This window comes from Ostrea edulis, chromosome 4 (genome assembly GCF_947568905.1).
Source record: "Ostrea edulis chromosome 4, xbOstEdul1.1, whole genome shotgun sequence".
NCBI classification, from domain to species: domain Eukaryota; kingdom Metazoa; phylum Mollusca; class Bivalvia; order Ostreida; family Ostreidae; genus Ostrea; species Ostrea edulis.
This window is the reverse complement of record NC_079167.1, coordinates 5,625,083-5,647,080: the sequence shown is the minus strand read 5'-3', so window position 1 is coordinate 5,647,080 and position 21,998 is coordinate 5,625,083. Positions and strand designations below refer to the sequence as shown.

The 21,998-nt window shown below is 34.2% G+C and overlaps 1 protein-coding gene across 2 annotated transcripts in view; it reads left to right on the top strand.

The window, feature by feature from the left end:
* Positions 1–21,998, top strand: part of LOC125668853 (sushi, von Willebrand factor type A, EGF and pentraxin domain-containing protein 1-like) — a 337,072-nt gene that overhangs the window by 117,897 nt on the left and 197,177 nt on the right. For both annotated transcript variants that reach the window (XM_056161741.1, XM_056161742.1), the window contains exons 24-26: positions 11,739–11,981; positions 14,294–14,491; positions 15,158–15,360. In XM_056161741.1, coding sequence (XP_056017716.1) covers positions 11,739–11,981; positions 14,294–14,491; positions 15,158–15,360 — 644 coding nt within the window. The remainder of the gene's footprint in view (positions 1–11,738; positions 11,982–14,293; positions 14,492–15,157; positions 15,361–21,998) is intronic.

Here is a 21,998-nt window from a genome sequence, read left to right as displayed (position 1 = left end):
ATTCTGGTGCTTTTATAATCGATCACTGTTTGCAAAAACTATCCCCCCCCTCATATGACGAAGATCAATACTTTTGGTCAAATATTAACGTTCATGCTAGGAATTTTAATTTTCCCCAAGTTTTGTCCGAAGCCATGTCGTGATATCTCTTTCACCAAGAGAGATATCTCTTTCACTTAGAGAGATATCGCTTTTACTTTTAAAGATATATCTTACACTTGAAGAGATATCTCTTTCATTTTAAGAGATATCTCTTTCACTTAGAGAGATATCTCTTATACTTTAAGAGATATCTTTCACTTAGAGAGATATCTCTTTCACTTAAAGAGATATCTCTTTTACTCTGAGAGATATCTCTTTTACTTTGAGAGATATCTGTCTAAGAATTCCTAAAGAGATATCTCTCAAAGTATAAGAGATATCTCTTTGATCGTTGAAAAAGAGATATCTTTCAAAGAGAAAGAGATATCTCTTTCCAATATTTTTATTAGTTTGAATGCTTACTCCTCCCTAAAACGGAAGCCCGCCAAAGCAAATCTTACCATGATGGCTGGGGTGTTGCTAAAACGCGGAACGGAAAATGGAACAGAAGACGGAACGGAAAACGGAAAATATATTATACAATAATGTCGTGAGGAGGTAAGCATTTTGCAAAATCAAAACGCTTATTTTGAACAAGGAATGCAGAAATTACAGAGAAAACAGGAAGTCATCCTCAGAATCCACCATTTCATACTGATACCTCATACTAAAGCATTATTATGTATTTGTACACGGTGTGTTTTGCGGATGAATGTACCAACAGGCGCTTGCTTAATATTTTGCATAGTAAGTTTTAATAAAAATATCAAGCAAGCGTCTATTGGCACCATCTTTTTTCCTGGCTTTGTCACCCCGTCATTCCCCCCCCGTCACACACACACACACACACACACACACACACACACACACACACACACACACAATTTTGACAGTATGTTGTTTCACAAATAAAGAAAAAATAAATAAGGTAACATACTGAAAAAGACTTGAATTATAATCTATTACTTTATTCTGGCTGGTATGGTAAGAAAATATCTTATGAGCCCCCCCCCCCCCCCCCCCCCTCCCCCGAAAACAACATTGTAAAAGATAAAATAATTCTTTGAACAATTTTCCCTAAACATAGCCTTTTTAAATCGAACGTGCTTTTAATCGAACTACATATGTTTAAGATAACTGAATTTGAATTTAGTTCTACACCTGGTACAATATACATTTATGTATCCAATCAAATTTTTAAAGCGAACAAAGAAAAAAGTTTTGCCTCATTTTGAGATGAATCTATGTGAAAGTTCGTACATTTACCGATATCCTGCGGATTAGTGTTGAAACTTAAGAGATACAGCAGGAAAGAAAGATTGAAACAAAACCAATGTTAACTAGGGTGAAGTTTTACGACCAATAGTAAGAGGAATTAACAGATTTTTTTCATAATATATGAAGTAGCTAAAAAGCTAACACAGAATTTATGCTTGAATGGAATTAAAAGTCATCTCATTATTAATCCAAATGTTAAGCTATACAAGTATTTAGTTTAAAAATTAACTGCCAGAAGTTCTGGGAAGTTTCTAGTATACCGGTCCCCAGAAGCACGGGACTGTGCATGAACAGTTATTTCCCTTGCCGTTGCTAAGCGGAATGTAAACACGCCGCCATTTGCATTTTCGACTGGGATGCTGAGCAATGAAAATCGTGCGATAAAAATAAAAGCCCGACGGCGTTTGAGTATACTAAGCGGGGGCTTGGGGGCGGCAGCCCCCGACAAGTCAAATGTAGTTAAAATTGTCTTACCTTACAACATAAAATCATCTATAAGCTGTTTACATTAATCAGATCGAGGGGTTGAAGAACTAGTCGTTGTTTGGCAATCAAGGGTTCCGAAAGTAAGGTTGGGTACGAGTATTGAGGGGGTCATATACAGATTTAATGAGTTCTAGAAATTTAAGGAATGAATCTTGGCAGTCTGTAAGATATTTTTTCCGGATGCAGTACTGACTAAAATAAGTATCGTACAGAGATTTAACTGTGCTGCTGAACGGTAATGACGTTTTTAATGTACGCTGCGTAGATTCTATAGTATTACAAAGTTTATAATTATAGTTGTACCGGGCTGTATCTTGGTTTTTATTATTTCAAGCAGAGTTTCTCGTGTTCGATCTACCACTGTTGTAAAAAAGCACCTTTTCGTCTCTCTTTCAGTGCCACCAAAAACCCAGACACCGTCCACTTTCCGTCCCTTGTGAAATTTTCTTTTACCAAATTTCGTCAATTTCAAAAAAAAAATAAAAAAAAAATAAATAAAAATCCCACTTCTCCTATTTTTTCTGAATTCTTCTCTTAAATATGCATGCACTTCTCTGGAATAATTATACCAATCAACAACAGTTTGACTTGCAATTTCAAGTTCGTGTCTCACGAAACTTTTACTAGCTTTGTATACCCAGAAATATGTTCTTAACAGAACTTTTTCCAGCGTTAATTTGTGCTTTTCAACCAGCTACCAGTCCTGATGGAAATTTTGGTTAGAACATCTCCATATAAATCCGTCGCTTGAATATGACGAATCCTTTAATCCAAATTTCCCGTTGCCACAGCTGCCACAGATTTTGCCGTCCAAATTTATCAAAACTGATAATCCTAGTGAATCGTCTCTCTTGCATCAGTACAAATAAAAAAAATTCAGTTTTAGAGGCATTTTCATCGCAAATCAGCTGTTCAGTTTGTTTACATCAACACCAGTGACGTCGTGTCATACAAATATTCATGAGAATTACGTATACAAAGCGCACGTGACCCTTTTGCTCAACAACGGATTCCATTTATTTTGGAACAAAAAATGTACGTCTTCTTGCATTATTTTTCATTTCGGATTTAAAAAACTGTTTTAAAATACAGTTTTTTAAACTTCATTTTTAACAAGGAATTCGAATTTGGGGTTATTTTTGTGATTTTTTTTCCGTTTTAACGATTTTACTGATCGCTAACGCGATCGTATATATATACTAAACCGCCTTCGGCGGCACACATTTTAGCGCCATATTTTGGGGACCGGTATACTAGAAGTGTTCCGAAGTTCTCCCTATTTAGGATTGGAGTGTTGCGGTTACTTAGTCTCTTGTTAGTTAAAAAATGATAAATCAGACAAAAGTTGTTTAACTTGTTGACTAAATAAGATCCTGAATTATTATTGTTTTATACATATCACACTCCTTGTAGTAAGTACACACATACACGGTATTATGTGTAAATACGTGTACATGTGCATTAATGACATTTTGCTGGGGGGGGGGGGGAGTATAAACCACGTGTGTTCTTTTCATTCTCTACCCATAGGTTAGGTGTCACTGCTCGCTAACACCTCTGTCATTTTCGAAATTCTTGTAAAATGCCTTGTAAATTCTTATACTAACGTTTAACTAAATTCGATTAATCAATTTATGATGCAAAATTTTAAGATAAAGTTGTTTTATCGCTTGTAAACAATTCCCAAATTGTTGATTTTAATCAAAATGGACCCCCACCCCCGATTTTACCGTTATCTTATCTACATTAATAATTTTAATTTTTTAATTCCGTTCCGTTTCGTTTTCCGTTCCGCGTTTTAGCAACACTCTAATAGCTGCAATCCCGTGGGGAGATTTTGCTTTTTACTGCGTGTGAAATGTATACATGTACATATAACAAAAAACAAGGACAATAAATTGATGAAATATGCGAGCTAGACTAGATTTCGCCTCTCGGCAACTTGACAATATTACCCCAACCACCTCTTCAACCTTTCCCGCCATTTGTACGCTAGAAGTATTTTCCTTGGTTAAAAAATAGGGTTACATCATTTCAATGACAATGCAACAGGGAGAAGTCATTATGACCACGGGGGGGGGTGGGGGGTGGAGAATCTAAAGAGATATCTCTTAATAGTAAAATTTTCAAAAAGAGATATCTCTTTTTGAAAATTTGAAGAGATATCTCTCTAACTTAAAGAGATATCTCTTTTTACATCGATAGAGAGATATCTCTTTCTCTCTGAGAGATATCTCTCTAGCTTTGAGATATATCTCTCAAAGAGAAAGAGATATCTCCCAAGCGTAAAGAGATATTTCATTTGCTTAAAGAGATATCTCTTTAAACAAAAGAGATATCTCCCTAGCATAAAAAGATCTCTCTCTAACTTACAGAGATATCTCTTTAACCAATAAAGATATCTCTCTTATTTAAAGAGATATCTTATTTTATGAATAAATAGTAAAAGGGCTTGCCATATAGAAGATATATATGAACATTCCATCAAATTTTTATTTCTAATTGAAAATTGGAATGATCTTGGAAAATTAAATTCAAAGCTTATTACCTCCTTTATATACTTAGAAAGTGGTCATGAAATTTATACACATTGTAAAGGACATTCCAATGGTGCTTCATGAAAAAAATAAAAAAAATATTCATTAACAAGTTATTTTTGGCCACATCGTCCCGCATGTCCTTAAATTCATCCACTGACAGCAAGGGCAAAGGGGACAAAAATAGAATGGGGGCAAATATTTCCCTGTATACAGTATATAAATTACACAATCTATACATAATTGAAATATCAATAAACAAAATATATGTAAATATATCTTTCCACAATAAGAAGAGAGGCTTTACCAATATTGTAAAATTTATGACTCCTGGGTCAGGAACTCCAGTGCTAGGACAGGGCGATATGGCTCACACACTTTAAAAGTCTTCTTGACTCCTGGACATCAAACAATCAAATTGAGTACATAGTAATAACAAAGAGAGGAGCTTCATAAATAATAATCAGCTAAGGACAAATCATTTTCTTGTTTGAAAATTAACACCTTGTATGATAGAGTTGTCCTTTGAAATGTCGTATGTTACTCAAGTGACGATGAGGCCCGTGAGCCTCTTGTTTAAATGTTCATCTGGCTACCTACACCTATCAATTTAGTGTGCTATGAACTGAACAGAACTCCACGTGAAATTTGGCACCAATCTGTGGATGAAGGAAATTCTAATGTCTTAACATAAAGGACTACACCCCTCCAAGATAAGATAATCAAATATGAGTAAAAATGAGGTGGACTGTTTCAAAATTCTTCTCTTAAAGAACCACTGGACAAGAAAAACCATAACTTATATAAAAACTTTAGTATATAATGAAGATTCAAGTTAATACAATTATGATCCTGGGAGCCAGGGTAAGGCCACATTGCTGTTTTGAAGTTTTATATGGAAAATAAATGTGTAGGAAAATTATTTAAAAATCTTCTCAAGACCAGAATGGGAGAGTTTATCAAGCATCCCTGTGTTTTGTAGATTCAAGTTTGTTCACACTTTGACACTTTGGGGCTTGAGGGCGGGGCTACAGTAGAGGTTTAAATTTTTACATAGGAATATGTAGGAAAATTCTTTTTAAAAAATCTTCTCAAAAGCCACAGGAATACAATTTGTCATATCAATGTGCTAGAATCCTCATGCAGTGTCAATTCAAGTTTGTTCACACCATGAAACTCTAGGTTGAAAAATTTACATAGGAACATACGTACGTTGGAAAATTCTTTTAAAATGGCACATTAAAGGGACATGGACATGATTTGAACTGAAAATTTTCAAATTTTATTTTTTGATGCTCCTTTAAATTAGATGGTATGCAAGAATCATTATACATGTAGCTTTATAGATTCAAGATTGTATTCCCCTTGATCCCCAGGGGTCATGGCTGAGCTACATGAGGGGTTAAAATGTAAGAAATAAATAACCTTTCCATGGTGTTGTGAACTGCATTTGCTCATCTGCTGGCAGGCTAACACACATCATGGAAAATATGCCAGGAGATCAACAATCGTAGTTCATAATGCCATTGCTCACTGAAAAGCATTATTCATTACTAAAAAATACCAACTCGATCTGTTGTGGTTCAAAGACAAGGTGTTTATTTGGCAAAATATATATTGAAATATTTAATAAGCTCTGTAACAATTGTTTTAACAACAATTAAACACATGTATGAATCATGAAATCATTACTTTTACTGACTAATTGATATGCAATTAAATTAACATTAGCAATATTTACATACTTAAAGAGAGGTAACTCTGTTTTAAACAACGTGCTATAAAATACATTAAATACACAAAAGCATCTCCCAATATTCTTATCTTAATATAATAGAATCTTTACGGTATATTTACGCTTATTATGATATAAAAATTACAGTTATTACTTTGATATAAAATATACTTTATAAGAAATACTGAAATATTCATTAAAGTCAGTAATTCAAACATACCATTCTATGGGAATAGGCCATTACCCAATGGTGTACTGCCCATGTGACACACAAATGTCACCATATAAAGTTCAAACCTTCAAGTTGTTAAAAAAAACAAATAACTTACAACTTGCAGCTTATGCAATGATGAAAATATGGCCAATATTTAAAACACATTATAGTGAGACAAACAATGAAATTACTTGATCTATTTACACTTTATAGTTAAAATGAGTACCTCTCTCTCACTATACTTTTACTTAAGCTGAAATGCACAGGAAATTAATCTTGATGCAAAATTATAAGATTTCCCATTTTAGCTATATGAAAGGTGAAGATAACGAACAGTGATCAATCTCATAACTCCTACAAGCAATACAAAATAGATAGTTGGGCAAACACGGACCCCTGGACACACCAGAGGTGGGATCAGGTGCCTAGGAGGAGTAAGCATCCCCTGTTGACCGGTCACACCCGCCGTGAGCCCCATATCCTGATCAGGTAAACGGAGTTATCCGCAGTCAAAATCAGTGTGCCAAGAACGGCTTAACAATCGGTATGAAACACGTCAGACAGGATTTGACCCAATGTGAGGTTGTATTGACGAACTAGATCGTTATAACGACCATAGAATTTGTAAAATGCTGACTTCAATCGAGACTGTTGAAATCCCTGTACCATCAACTTGTTTGTCAGTAGCTTACCTCGATTTAAAAACTGACTATACCCAGAACAAGCTCTTGCATATCGAATCAGTTGAGATATATAAACACCATATGCAGGTGATAATGGAATATTGCTACATAAATGTGGGAAGTTGACGATGTAGAAGCTGAAATCATCCCGTTTGTCATACAGTTGAGTTGTTAGTTTGCCGTTAATGTCTACTTTCAATAAAATATCTAAGTATGAAGCAGAAGTGGACGACTCTGTGGTGTCCTTTATTTCCAGCTCACAGGGATATATCAAATCGACATATGAATGAAAGCTATCATTGTTAATAGACAAAACGTCATCGATATATCTAAAAGTCGAATTGAAGGTCACAGCGAGAGATTTTTTCTTCTCACGTAGAAGTTTTTGAATAAATTCTCCTTCATATGAATATAAAACAGGTCAGCTAACAAAGGAGCACAATTCGTGCCCATGGGAATTCCAACAGACTGTTGGAAGACCTGATCACCAAAGACCACGAAGATATTGTCAATGAGGAACTCTAGCATATTTTTTATTTCAACTTCAGAGTACTTGTGCGTGGAATGAGAGTGGTGTTTAACAAAGTAAGTTTTTGAATGACTGATCACTAGATATGAATATTTCCGTTTTCCGTTTTTGTTGAAGAAGCAACTGTCTATGATGTCAAAATTAGAAATATATTATCATTAGTAATAAACTTAGTAACTTACCAATTGATAGGAAAAGTCAGTCTCAGATAGGACTATTAGGTCTATGTAAAGTCAAAACTGATAAGCTAATCTGGACTGGTCATTCAAATTTTAAACAAAGAGTGAACTACCACAAAAAAAAAACTGGAAGGGAAAAATCTCAAAACCAATACAAACACAAGACACAAAACTAAAACACCAATGAAATTATAAAACTTAGGACAACTTGGCCCAAGATATACTTAAAGACCCCGGGTCAGTTTAAAGGGACTGATTCACGATTCCCCTCCACCCCCCACCCCCCAATTTTGTTTTTCACTTTAAACGATTAAAATCTACAGTCTAATATGTTTAGAAGGTTTCACAAAAAAATTAAAGTTATTCATCATGACAGAAGCTCATTATAGAGTGTTTATTATTTGTTTTGAAAACAAAGATTGAGATGTGTTATTGTTTACGGGGTTTTCAAAATAAATGAATATTGATCCAAGTTTATTATATATATCACATCTCAATTGTACTTTAGGTAAAATGTGTCATTTAAAAGTTAAAATTTATGATTATACAAAATGAAGATGCTTTAAATTACAAAATTAACATTTCACTGGTTTGTTTGTTTACATAAAATGACTGGAGTCTTTGTTTACATAACACAGAATCAAAGCTAAAATACTGCTCTTATCCTTGCATTCAGACGGTCCAAATTTTGGTTGTCAACATTAAATGAGTTATATTTTTAATTTTTAACATCAAAAGTGTAAAATATTTCTTTCGAAAAACGTGAACCAGTCCCTTTAATGAATGAGATATAATTGAAAGAAATAGATTTTGGCTTAATCTCTTCTGAATTTTCTGAATAAGTGTTTTAATATTTGTGTGTAATGGATTCTGAACTAATTTTTTTGTCTGCATTATTTTATTCTATTCTGATATAAGATCAATGTTTTGAGCGATTCGAAAAGAAATAACTTTTACTCTCAAAATGATTGAAACTAAGTTAATTTATCATAAAAGTAGTTTATAATCACAATTGGGTAACCAGATTCGAAGAATATGGTTTAAACTATGCATTCACAAAAATGACCAATGAAAGTTATATATATATTATCTGAAGATATTTGAAATATCTATCTATATATACATTTCGATGCATTTTTAGGTCACCTATTGCAATTGATTGTCATCCGTTGTCATGTAACGTGCGTCGTGCGTTAACAATTGAACATTTTTAACTTCTTCTTGATAACTACCAGCCCAATTCTTTTCATATTTGGCATGAAGCATCTTTGGGACAAGGGGGACATAAATTATAAATTTCAGGACTCCAGCATCCCTGGGGCTCTAGGGGTGGGGCAAAAATTGCCCAAAATTGACCAATTTTCAAAAATCTTCTTTAAAACTAAATGCACAGTGATGTAGAGCAGGAAGGCCTCTAACAAAATATAAATTTTATGATCGCCGGTATAGGGGTTCTGACCCCAGGGTGGGGCCAAACTTGGTATATAGTGTTTATGTGTAAAACACTTAAATAATGTCCTCTTTAGTGCTATTGATACTAAATTGAAACTAAATAGATATTTAGAAAGAACAGGTAGTCCTTTACCAAAATTGTAAATTTGATGATCCCAGGGATAGGGATTTTGGTTTCAGGGTGGGGCCAAAATGGTCAGTTATTAAATGTGTGAACAATAGACATTTTTAACTTCTTCTTGATAACAATCATTCCAATTCTTTTCATATTTGGTATGAAGTATCTTTGGAAGAAGGGGGACATAAATAGTAAATTTCATAATTCCTGGGGCCTTAGGGGCGGGGCAAAAACTGCCCAAAATAGATAAATTTTCAAACATTTTCTTCTCTACAACCGCACATGTTTAAGAAAAACTAAATGCATAGTGATGTAGAGCAGGAAGGCCTTTACCAAAATTGTAAATTTCATGATCCCCGGGATAGGGGTTCTGACCCCAGGGTGGGGCCAAACTTACTAGATCTATAGTGTTTATGTGTAAAACACTTAAATAATATCTTCTTTAGTGTTATTGATACTAAATTGAAACTAAATGGATATTTAGAAAGAGCAGGTAGTCCTTTACCAAAATTGTAAATTTGATGATCCTCGGGGTAAGGGTTCTGACCCCAGGGTGGGGCAAACTTCGTACACACGTCAGTATTTATGTGTAAGTTTGCTGATACTGTATAAAATCTAAATGCATACATAGGAATAACAGAAAAGGATGTACACTGTACAAAAAATGATAATTTTACAACCCAGAGTTTTGACTCTAGGATGGGTCCAAATTAGTCATATCTTTCAATGTTAATACCCCTATTATATTATTTAAAGCCTTTCACCAGTGTATGCTTTTTTGAAGGCATTGAAATTTTAAGAATACATCGTGTTTTATACTGTTGCTGAACATTAGATTCAGAACAGGAATTTTTTTCCCTAGATTTCCTCGCCCTTGGGAGTAGTGATACTTTTTCACTAGTACTCAGGTGACCGATAAGGCCTGTGGGCCTCTTGTTGTATTGGAGGTTTTAATTATGTCCCCCTTCAAAGAAGAGGGGCATATTGGTTTGCACCTGTCTGTCGGTCAGTCGACCACATGTTGTCCGCTCAATATCTTGAGAACCATTCACTTGATGATAATGATATTTCATATGTGGGTTGGTTATGAGTAGAAGAGGACCTCTATTGTTTTTCAAGTCCAAAGGTCAAGGGTCAATTTACTCTGGACAGAGAAATATAATGTCCACTCAATATCTTGAGAACCCTTTGCTTGACAGTCATCAAACTTGGTACACTGGTACATCCTAAAGAGTAGATGACCCCTATTAATTTTGAAGTCACATGGTCAAAGGTCAAGGGTCAAACTGGACATAGGAATATACTGACCACTCAATGTCTAGAGAACCCTTTGCTTGACAGACATCAAACTTGATACACTGGTACATCTTCAGGAGAAAATGCCCCTATTGATTTTGAGGTCACATGGTCAATAGTCAAGGGTCAAACTGGACGTTGGAATATACTGTCAGCTCAATATCTTGAGAACCCTTTGTTTGACAGACATCAAACATGATACACTGGTACATCTTCAGGAGAAGATGACCCCTATTGATTTTGAGGTCACATGTTCAAAGGTCAATGGTTGAACTGGACATAGTAGTATTGTCTCCAAAATTTTAAGAATTATTTGATTGATAGACACCAAACTTGGTACACTGGTACAGCATAAGGAGTAGATGCCCCCTATTGATTTTTAGGTCACATGGTCGATCCACTCTTGACACAGGAAGATATTGTTTGTTCAATATTTTGAATTGATTATGCTACTTTCAATTAAATGATGTGTGTGTATAACCCTTTTCAATTTTGCACCATGGGGGGCATATGTGTTTTACAAACATCTCTTGTTTACAATAATGTTGGTAAATGATTAGCCTGCATTAAAGTAGGAAATTTCGAATACAGTAAGAGCAATTGCATCTATAGATGCATGCAAGCAACTGCTTTTTGTAGAGTTTACAGGGGAAGGAGACAAGTGATACGGAGATATGGAAGATATTTTCCAAGAATGACAAGGATACAACTTGTCAAATTTGTATTCCTGAATTAGTTTGACTGGGCCACAAGAGGGGATTGAAAATTTTATATTGAAATATGTAGGTCAATTCTTTACAAATCTTCTTGAGGGCCATGAGGATGTAATACGTGAAATTGATGTAAGTAAGAGTGTGTATGTAGATTCTGGTGTATTCACATCATGACCCTTCAGGTTTTAGCAGTGCCACAAGAGATAAGATTGGGCTATGAATGGGATTTAATGTTGTACCTATGAAAAATGCAACTGCTCAGGTGAGTGATGTGACTCATGAGCCTCTTGTCAATGAAAACAAAGACTTCAAACTATAAGGATGTTGAAAATAAGGGAGGTGAATTTGCCAATATCAGGTCATCAAAATATATTTTGTTACACACAGTTTGCTTTCAGTGAACCTTATTTCATTTGCCTCATTTTTTCCTGTTGTAGATCGCCAGAGACCTGGATTGATTTGTAATGCAGACAGACCAATAAAACTCTCTATAAACACAACATCCGGAGCTACAATAGATGTATTTCACTATGTCAGTAACATTTCTGCGTTGATATATGATCCTGGTCGCTATATAACTGTTGACACATCAACCCTTAATGCTCCACAACAAGTTAAAGTTACTGCAAAAACTCAGTGGGGTACAGAAGGAAAGTGTTCGTTGCTGATATATACCGAAGGTAAAAGGAAGAGTCAAAAAAAAGAAAAAATTTCTAGAGTTGTAGAGTATGGTCACTCTAAAAGTGAAGAAGGTCATTGAGTGCAAAATTTGAATTTAGTTGTCACTGGAAATACAAAGGGAACATATCTGATATTTAAAATTGATAACCTCTCAGTTCTCAGATAGAATACCTGCAGTGTGCATGTTGCTCTATTGAAGCAGCACCACTTGATTGTTTTAGTTTAATCTTTTGATTACATAGGTTATTGATATATCTGTGGGACTTTCATTTTAAGTACAGCAGGAGGAATTAAGAAAAGATACACAAAATATCATCTCAAGTTGACTCATTCTATTCACTTTGTCATGTTCATGCCAGTACATTGAAAAATAATATATGACCTCTTATTGCAATTATTTTATGCCATTGGAACAAGAAGGGATAAAATAAAATGGCCAGACTGGGATTTAAACCCGGATCCTCTGAATCACCAATGATCGAATTCCCATCTGAATGTCACATGATATGGCCATGTATCAGGGGATGATGTACTGTATAGGGGAATAATTTCATGGGTTGTAATTTTTGCGTTTTTTTTTTCATTTTAGACACATTCACGGGTTCATAAATTCGTGGATTCGAATCACTATAAGCCCCCCCCCCCTTTAAAAAAAAAAACACATTGTGTATTAAAGAATAATAAAAATAAAAATATTCACGGTTTCTTAAATTCGCGGATTTGTCTAGACCGCGAATATAGCGAAAATTTCCATTGCGATTTATTTTCCCCCTATACAGTATACCCATTTGATATATAGAGAATATTACATACTATGAAATACATATCATAGGTTGTATCAGCCCAAGTGGCCCCATATCAGCCTGAGGGCCGAAGGCTGATATGAGGCCTAATTTACTAATTGTAAAAATTTTGATAATTGATTGTTACGAGCAAATGCAGAATTTCTATATTGATATGCATTTTGGCATGCCGGTCTGATATGTGATATGAGTATTTGGACCGGTTGTTTATATCAGCTATTGTTATGTCATTCGTTACCATGCAATGCAGAAAATGCAGAATCAACATAAACATTACCAAGTATATGATAAAAGTCTACTGATAAATTCACCAAATAAAAATGGACAAAGTCAAAAACTGGAGACCAACACCTTGAGGTTAAGATTACGGAAGATTCTCATGAGTGAATACCATATGCGGTATTCAACAGGGTCTGCATCCAAAAGTATAATCTTGAAGAAAAAACACAGATCACCAACACATGAGAATGCAGTGTGAATTTTATTTGGTTGACAGGTTTCAACCTTGGGGCGGTCATCATCGAAACAACTAAACATGGAATGAATTTACTGAAGTAAAAAATGCGGCTGATGTTGCTATAAACAATGAAAACTGCGGAGATGTGTACATTATGCGGAGTTGCTTAACAACGCAAATGCATACAATATTATTAGTTGACATTGTTTCTCAAGTTTTTGTATGAAAGATACAGTGCGTTTACAAACAAGAAATTCATATTATGTAATGCATTAATAGAATAGTCCATGAAATGATGCAGTTCTGTGTTGTTGTTTGAAGCAGATTGCGACGGCTTTTTAATTGCGACCTATTAGGTTGTGATGCATTGTAGTATAAATAAAATTGATTTCCTCTGTCGAATTTTTCAAAAATAAGTAGAGCTTGATTATATAATTGAATTCATTCAAATGAGATGTGAAGGCACATAGGTCCCCGTTGCCACTCGTCCAAAAGAAGGAAATATCATGTATCTCCACCATATGAATAGTTTCAATATGTCTCTTCGGTACTCATAAAATTGAAAATGTCAAAAATATCTAAAATATTTCAGCTTGTCTACTGTAAGATCAAGTGTTAGTTATCCCCTCACAATTAATTGCAAGAGGGGATGTGGTAGCAGGATCATTTATGTGTGGGTGTAACACTGAGCTTGTAGACACTCTACAGGCCACAGCTTTTGCACAATTTATTTCATACTTCACATGTAGCTTTGTTTTAAAAAGATGAAAAACCCTAATGATTTTGGAGTCCAAAGGTCAAGGTCACTACGGGACTTATAGAATAAACTTGTAGATACTCTACAGTCGGGCCACATTTGTTTTGCTCAATTTATTTCATACTTCGCATATAGGTTTGTTATAGGATGAACCGTAATGATTTTGGGGTCAAATGTCAAGGTCACTCTGGGACATTATAAATTGCAGAGCTTTTGTTATACATAGATTCAATGATTTTTTTTAGTGCAGAGCACAGTATCAGTCATGAAATTTCCATTCTATATATTACCCAGCTGAAGTCTGTTTTACGGAGAGCTTGTCACCTGTTAGCAATGCGAAAAGAGGGAATTGTCTAACTTCTGATGGAAATATAATATGTCCTTACACATGTAACGATGGATATGTTTACTATGATGGAAACACTACCAAGACATACTCTTGCTCAGGAAAAAATAATTGGTCTCCCTCTTCTAAACCTGAAGACTGTTTACGTAAGTATTTCAACTTATTCAAACTAAGCTAAGGAAGTTTACAGCTGGCTAAAGACTATATACTTGTGATATTATGATGTCACCAGAGCCATTCTTGTGACCCATTGTCATGTGTTGTCCAGTGTCTGTTCAGTGGGACTCAAATGACTATAACTGAATTTTTTGCAAAGAAATACATGTTCTAAAAATTTAAGTATTTATATATATATATATATATATATATATATATATATATATATTTGTGACAGCTCCTGACATTATGAAATACATTGATCATGTGTGTTGTTTCTAAATGGTATAGTACTCACAATCCATGTTTTTTTTAAAGTGAGTGCATTAGGTGCCTATGGTTGATATTACACTTCATGTTTAAGTTTTATATATCAAGTTTGACCTCTATCAAGAATGACTTGTATTAAAAGCAATATGGTATTCTATATCAAATTCTTTTTTGCATTAGCTAGGGGACAATATCCATTTGTTAAGGTTAGATCTGTCATTGCGAATTATGTACACTGGTGAGCTGCAGTCTTACAGCAATGAGAAAAACAAAATGAATTGAAAATTCATTGATAATTATTAAATTGTGTTTGTCATGAATATTGTACAAAACATAGTGTATTTCACTTTATAAGTAATTCATACATGTTTTACTTTACATTTCAGCGACTCAGTCTCCATCCTACAAAGCAGAGTTTCAAGTGAAATATGCGATCGGTACATTAGCTGCACCATGCTTAGATGCCTTTGAGAAGTCTATAGCTGCATCTAATCTTACAATTGCTGGAAATGTGGATACTAGGTGTATTGCCTTGGATGTAGGAAAGTTTGTGATTAAAAGTTTCACATCCACGGCATTACATTTTGAGGTAATCATCACTGAGAAAAATCTGCATTTATAATAGTGTATACTGAGAGATTTTCACACCTGTTTTATTTTCACCTACTAAGCAGTCATCTTGGATGACTGGATTTAAAACAGGGCAAGTTAGATTCGCTTGTTTCCTTACAGTGGTAATAGATGATTTTTAGTGATTTTAAAATGGGATGCCATTGTTTTCCAATGTGTTTGTGCAATGCGAAAATGATGCAGGTGACAAAAGTTCCTGGTGTACAATATAACATGGTTTCCTGTTGAAGACCTTAATAAGTCTATGAACCAATGGAATTAGTCTTGAATTAAGGCAAAAGACATAAAGTAAAGTTTCCATGTAATATCTAATCAGGATCAACAAAATATAACTAAGTCATGACATCAACACATAACAAGCTGTGTGTTCAATTTATGTAGATTCATATAACATTACATGATAAATTATGATAATTGCATTGATTATGAACTCAAAGCATTGATACCTGAAAAACACAAAATGAACTGAACTGAAGCATTTTCCTGACAGACAATTTTCTGGGTGAAGATTAAGTTGGCAAGAATTAGCAGGGGATTTAAAGGTATTCTATGTTCAAAATATACTGATGGATGACTCTAAGTGGGGATTGCATTACATTCGGGTTTTACATTGCCTGAAAAACAGGACTCTAAAAATTTTGGGTGATATGTAGGGGTATCATTGAATCGTATTGGAATGCATCAAGGAAGCTAATTGTCTGTGGTTGATATCATGTGTGATATTATGATTTTGTGCTGAAGCTTCACAAGAGCCTTAAAGGACACAACGCATGTTTCTAAACTTTTTCATTTTTTTTTTTTTAGCAAAATTAATTCTTTTCGTGCCTAAAACTACTTTAAATGTGTTTTAAATGAAATATTTTGTGTAGTTTTGGAGTTTGAAAGCGATGAAATTCAAATCTTGTGATATGCATATTAACTTTCGCTATTTTACGCGCATTATGTGTGACGTAATATGCGCCCTCAGGTTTGAAAACATCTATTAGCCATTTCATAAACAGATTAGATTTAATCAATAAAAACCAATTATCACGTTAACGGCTTGCAAATAATATTGCATTAAGATATGTTTTGTGCCATGCTCGGGTGTACTAGTTTTCAGTAGAAAGGATTTAGACTGAGTATTTTTCAATTTTTCGAAAGAAGGTATGAGAAAAGACGTACGTGGAAATTTTTTTGTTGGAGCAAGAACTTTACCTTAAAAAACACCCAGTCACCTTTTTAAAAACCGCTTGGACAGAGACCCCGATAAACTGCGAGAAAATGGATATATGGAAGCTAAGCACTACATAATTCTGTTCCTCAAATTCAATACACACTCGGATCAACTGACCTTCACCTTGTAACAACATACCTGATATAACTTGTGCTTCCAGTTTCTACCAACTGATAGATTTACAAAAAAATTAAAGATACAAAATAATCGAACGTTTAATTATATTGTATTAAAAGTTTAAATGGAATTTTAAAATTATTTTTTCATTGAACTTGTAACATCTTGAGTGCGGAAGTATAACGCCATGTTCCCATTTGCTAACGACATGCAGGTCACAATTAAAAAATATTAATAATATTGCAGCTTTATTAAAATAAAATAATGTGATTTCCACTTTTAATTTGATTATTTTTATTGATTTGTGTGTGTTTTTCTTTTTCTTTCTTTCTGAAATGCACCCATGACATTAGCTTGGCCTAGTTGTCAACAATGTAACGTATTATAATTTGTCTTAAGGATTGCACAGTTTATTTTAGAAAAACAGCGCCAATTACAGATGTATAATGGAATAACATTACCAAACAGTTTGTAGACAACGACTCATATAAACATTATTTACTTACAATATTTCCGATTTCATACACGCTTTCCGACCGCTATATTTGGGTATTTACATCGCTATATGTATGAACTGGTGGCGAAAATATATAAAACTTGTATATATAAACTAAAAAACCCTTGAGCCAGAAAAGTTTATATTTACATGAAAGCTTCCTGACATAGTGTAGAATCAAGTTAGCTAAACTCATAACCCCTGGGGCTAGGATGGGATCAAAATAGGGGATCAAAGTTTTACATACTAATAAAATAGAATTTAAAAAAAAATATCTTCTTCTCAAGAACCATTGGACCGAAGTTTACATTTGCACGAAAGCTTCCTGACATAGTGCAGATTCAAGTTTGTAACAATTATGATCCCCGGGTGTAAGATGGAACCACAATGGGCTTCCTTACATAGTGCAAATATCATGCCCCCCCCCCCCCCCGAAGTAGGTTGGGGCCACAGTAGGGATAAAAGTTTTACATGCAAATATAATGGGAAAATCTTTAAATAATTGGGCCAAGTGACTCAGGTGAGCGATATGGTCCACGAGTCTCTTGTATAATTTGTGATACAAGTAGTTGGGACTTTGAACTAGATCAAATGTTGTAATTTGTTAATTTGGTTGATATATTCTACCAAACCCTTAACACCTATTCTTAAAAAAGTTTTAAAAATTAATTTACTGGAAATTTTGTGTAAAAATTTTGTATTTTTGCAAATAATTTAAAAATTTGGTCTTTAACCTCCACTTTTTAAAATTCCATTTTAAGATTTAGGACAAGACCTTGAAAATTATGTGAAATTTTAGAAATTGACATTATTTTAAACTCGAAAATTTGATATCATGATTTTTTTTTAATATATCAAGTGCACAAAGATCATTATTTATTTTCATTACATGTATTTAACCTTTTTTAGCTCACCTGAGCTAAAAGCTCAAGTGAGCTTTTCTGATCACCTCTATTCTGGTGTCCATCCGTCTGTCCGTCCGTCCGTCTGAAAACTTTTAACATTTTTGACTTCTTCTCAAAAACTACGGGGCCAATTTCAACCAAAGTTGTCACAAAGCATCTTTAGGTAAAGGGAATTCTAAATTGTTAAAATAAAGAACCAGACCACCTTCCAAGGGGAGATAATCACGAAAAGGTAAAAATAGATTATGTCATTAAAAAATCTTCTTCTCAAGAACCACTGGGCCAGAAAAGATGAAATTTATAGATAAGCTTTATTAGGTAGTGCAAATTCTAAATTGTTAAAATTATGGCCCCCAAGGGTCGGATGGGGCCACAACAGGGGATCAAAATTTTACATACAAATATATAGGAAAAATCTTTAAAAAATCTTCTTCTTAAGAACCACTGAGCCAGAAAAGCTGAGATTTATATGAAAGCTTCCTGATATAGTGCAGATTCTAAATTGTTAAAATCCTGACCCCCGAGGGTCAGATGGGGCCACAATAGGGGATCAAAATTTTAGATACAAATATATAGGAAAAATCTTTAAAAAATCTTCTTCTTAAGAACCACTGAGCCAGAAAAGCTGAGATTTATATGAAAGCTTCCTGATATAGTGCAGATTCTAAATTGTTAAAATCCTGGCCCCCGAGGGTCAGATGGGGCCACAATAGGGGATCAAAATTTTACATACAAATATATAGGAAATATCTTTAAAAATCTCCTCAAGAACCACTAAGCCAGAAAAGCTGAGATTTATATGAAAGCTTCCTGATATAGTGCAGATTCAAGTTTGTTCAAATCGTGGCCCCCGGGGTTCGAATGGGGCCACAAGGGGGGAATCAAAGTTTTACATACAAATATATAGGGAAAATATTTTAAAATCTTCTCAAGAACCACTGAGCCAGAAAAGCTGATATTTACATGACAGCTTTCTGACATAATGCAGATTGAAGTTTGTTAAAATCAAGGCCAACGGGGGTTGGATGGGGCCACAATAGGGGATCAAAGTTTTACATACAAATTTAAGGAAAAATCTTTAAAAATCTTCTTCTCAAGAACCATCGAGCCAGAAAAGCTGATATTTACATGAAAGCTTCCTGATATAGTGAAGATTCAAGTTTGTTAAAATCATGGCCCCCTGGGGTAGGATGGGGCCACAATAGCGGATCAAAGTTTTACTTACAAATATATAGGGAAAATCTTTAAAAGTCTTCTCAAGAACCACTAAGCCAGAAAAGCTGAGATTTACATGAAAGCTTTCTGACATAGTGCAGATTCAAGTTTGTTCAAATGATGGCCCCTGGGGGTAGGATGGGGCCACAAGGGGGATCAAAGTTTTACATACAAATATATAGGAAAAATCTTTAAAAATCTTCTTCTCAAGAACCATTGGGCCAAAGAAGTTCACATTTACATGAAAGTTTTCTGACATTGTGTAGATTCAAGTTTGCAAAAACCATGGCCTCCAGGGGTAGGTTGGGGCCATAGTAGGGACTACGGTTTTACATGCAAATATATATGGAAAGTCTTCTTATATGGACCAAGGTGACTCAGGTGAGGGATGTGGCCCATTGGCCTCTTGTTTATCTGTATAGTTAGAAGAGATGATTATGTATCTATTTTATGTGATGTTTGATTTGTGTTGCTTTTATCTCATTGATACCAGCAGACATATCAAGTTGAATTGAATAAAATCTTAAGTGCAAAAAGGTCATGATTAAAATACTGTAGCTCAATAACAAGCATTGCGACCCCAGTTTTTCTTTTCAATTTCCTAATTCTCCTTCAATGTAGAAATTAAAAATACATGTACACCTTCTGAAAAATTGACATTACCCCAAATGTCAGGTGCGAACCTTTTTAATGTTTGTAAAATGTTTCCCGTTTTGGAAAGCACAAATCAAATTAATATGATTTGAGGCAGGAACACAAATTCACTTAATTAGATTGTTCTGTAACATTTTTAACAAGAGTGTGGTAAAATGTACTGGCACTAGCTACAGCAAATGCGGGTCACCAAGTCCAGTCAGGAACATTAGTATAAGACCAAAAGATCTTGACCTAGTTGCATGAAGGTTGATTAACTTTATCTGACAGTTAACTTGCCATTAACTTGAACAACTGTCAGTTCAACTGAACTAACTTTTGTGCAACTGGACCAGCTGAACTGTATGATAAATGTCCTACAATATTTAGAATTGTTAGTCCCCGAAATGTTCTACTTTACCATTTTTCCATTGGCTCAATGTGCGCTCTTTGTGCGTTCACTGTGCATTCACTATGCGCTCTCCGTTTACAGTTTTTCGCTCATCATGCATCCACAAAGTGTTCACTATGCGTTCACCGTTCACTGTCATTCAGAATACCTAAGTGGAAGGATCGATTTTCATAGCAAGGCAAAAATGACAAAAAAGAATGTGTGTGTAATCTTGAGTAAAAGTAAACTTCCTTCTTATATCAAAAATTTGATTTATAAAGTACGAAATACAGTACAAATGTCAGGATTATCAACTACAAAAATTCAAGGATACCCTAAACAATGTACATAAGAAATTTTCTTTTGTTTGTGCATGATTGCTGCATGCATTAATGTGAAGTGAAATTTACAATCATTTCAATGATATACATCCAGTACTTGCACAAAAATGAACATACAGATGCATTCTGAATACATCTGTGTGTTCATTTTTGTGCATGTATATGTGATAGTATAAATATGAATTTCTATATGTATTATTCGTTTTGATATTTTTCATTGATCGTTTTGCTAAATACAATCTTAAAATTCACTTTACCGTAAGTTCAATTGCGCATCTGGATTGAGTTGGCTGAGTGAAGTTTTATTCTGTTATTTCATTGGTTCTTTGATTTCATTGGTCGTTTCATATTTCTTTATCCAATAATAGTATTTCAGTATATGTATAAATCTACCGCGCTTACCTATGTAGTTAGAGCAATAATACGTTTTGAAGAGTTACAACCAGCTGATATCTTCCGCATCTTATGGTATGTTATTTCTATATTAAAGTATATGTTTCATTTCCATATAAAGAGCCGATATACGTAATTATTTTGATTGCAAGTTCTTTACTTTATTGTAATTTTGCTTTCAAAGTCGTAATGATTATATGAGTATGTAAGATCTTAATCTAAATTATTTACAGAACACATGTACATATTTTTGTAAAGTATACTTTGTTTCTAAAACGTTTACTGTGGGTACAATTTACAATTGTCATATTTCACTTATGTTTTTCTTTCTTGATTTGTAATATTATCTATCTGTTATTGTAGGTCAATGCCTTTATTTTCTACTGAATAAATTAATAAAACCAACATCTGCCTTCCTGCTCGGTTACATATATATTCCCTGCCTGTTTACAAAATAAGTACAATCCAAGGGGAAAATCCAAAATATACCGAATGAATAGACCATTTTGCGTTCACTGTTCACCAAATAGTGTTCACTGTTCGCTGTGCATGCATTCACGGTTCACTCATTGTGCGTTTACCTTTCGCTCACCATGCAATCACCGTTCAAAGTGGGAAAGTTTAACGTTTCAGGGATTGTATAAGCAGATTTCATTGATATTTTGGGAAAGATTAGCCTTAATCAAAGAAAATGTCATAAAATTAGGTTCTGTTCATTGTCAGAAACTCACGGTTTCCATGGATAATTGTTTTGAAGCAGATATACATGTGTTGCACTGATTTGTATTTTATGCATATGACTAAAACTTTATATTTTGGCAATTTCTTTAAATTCATCTATCTGAATTATACATGCATGATCTTTTGTGAGACTCTTCCCCTCACATCAA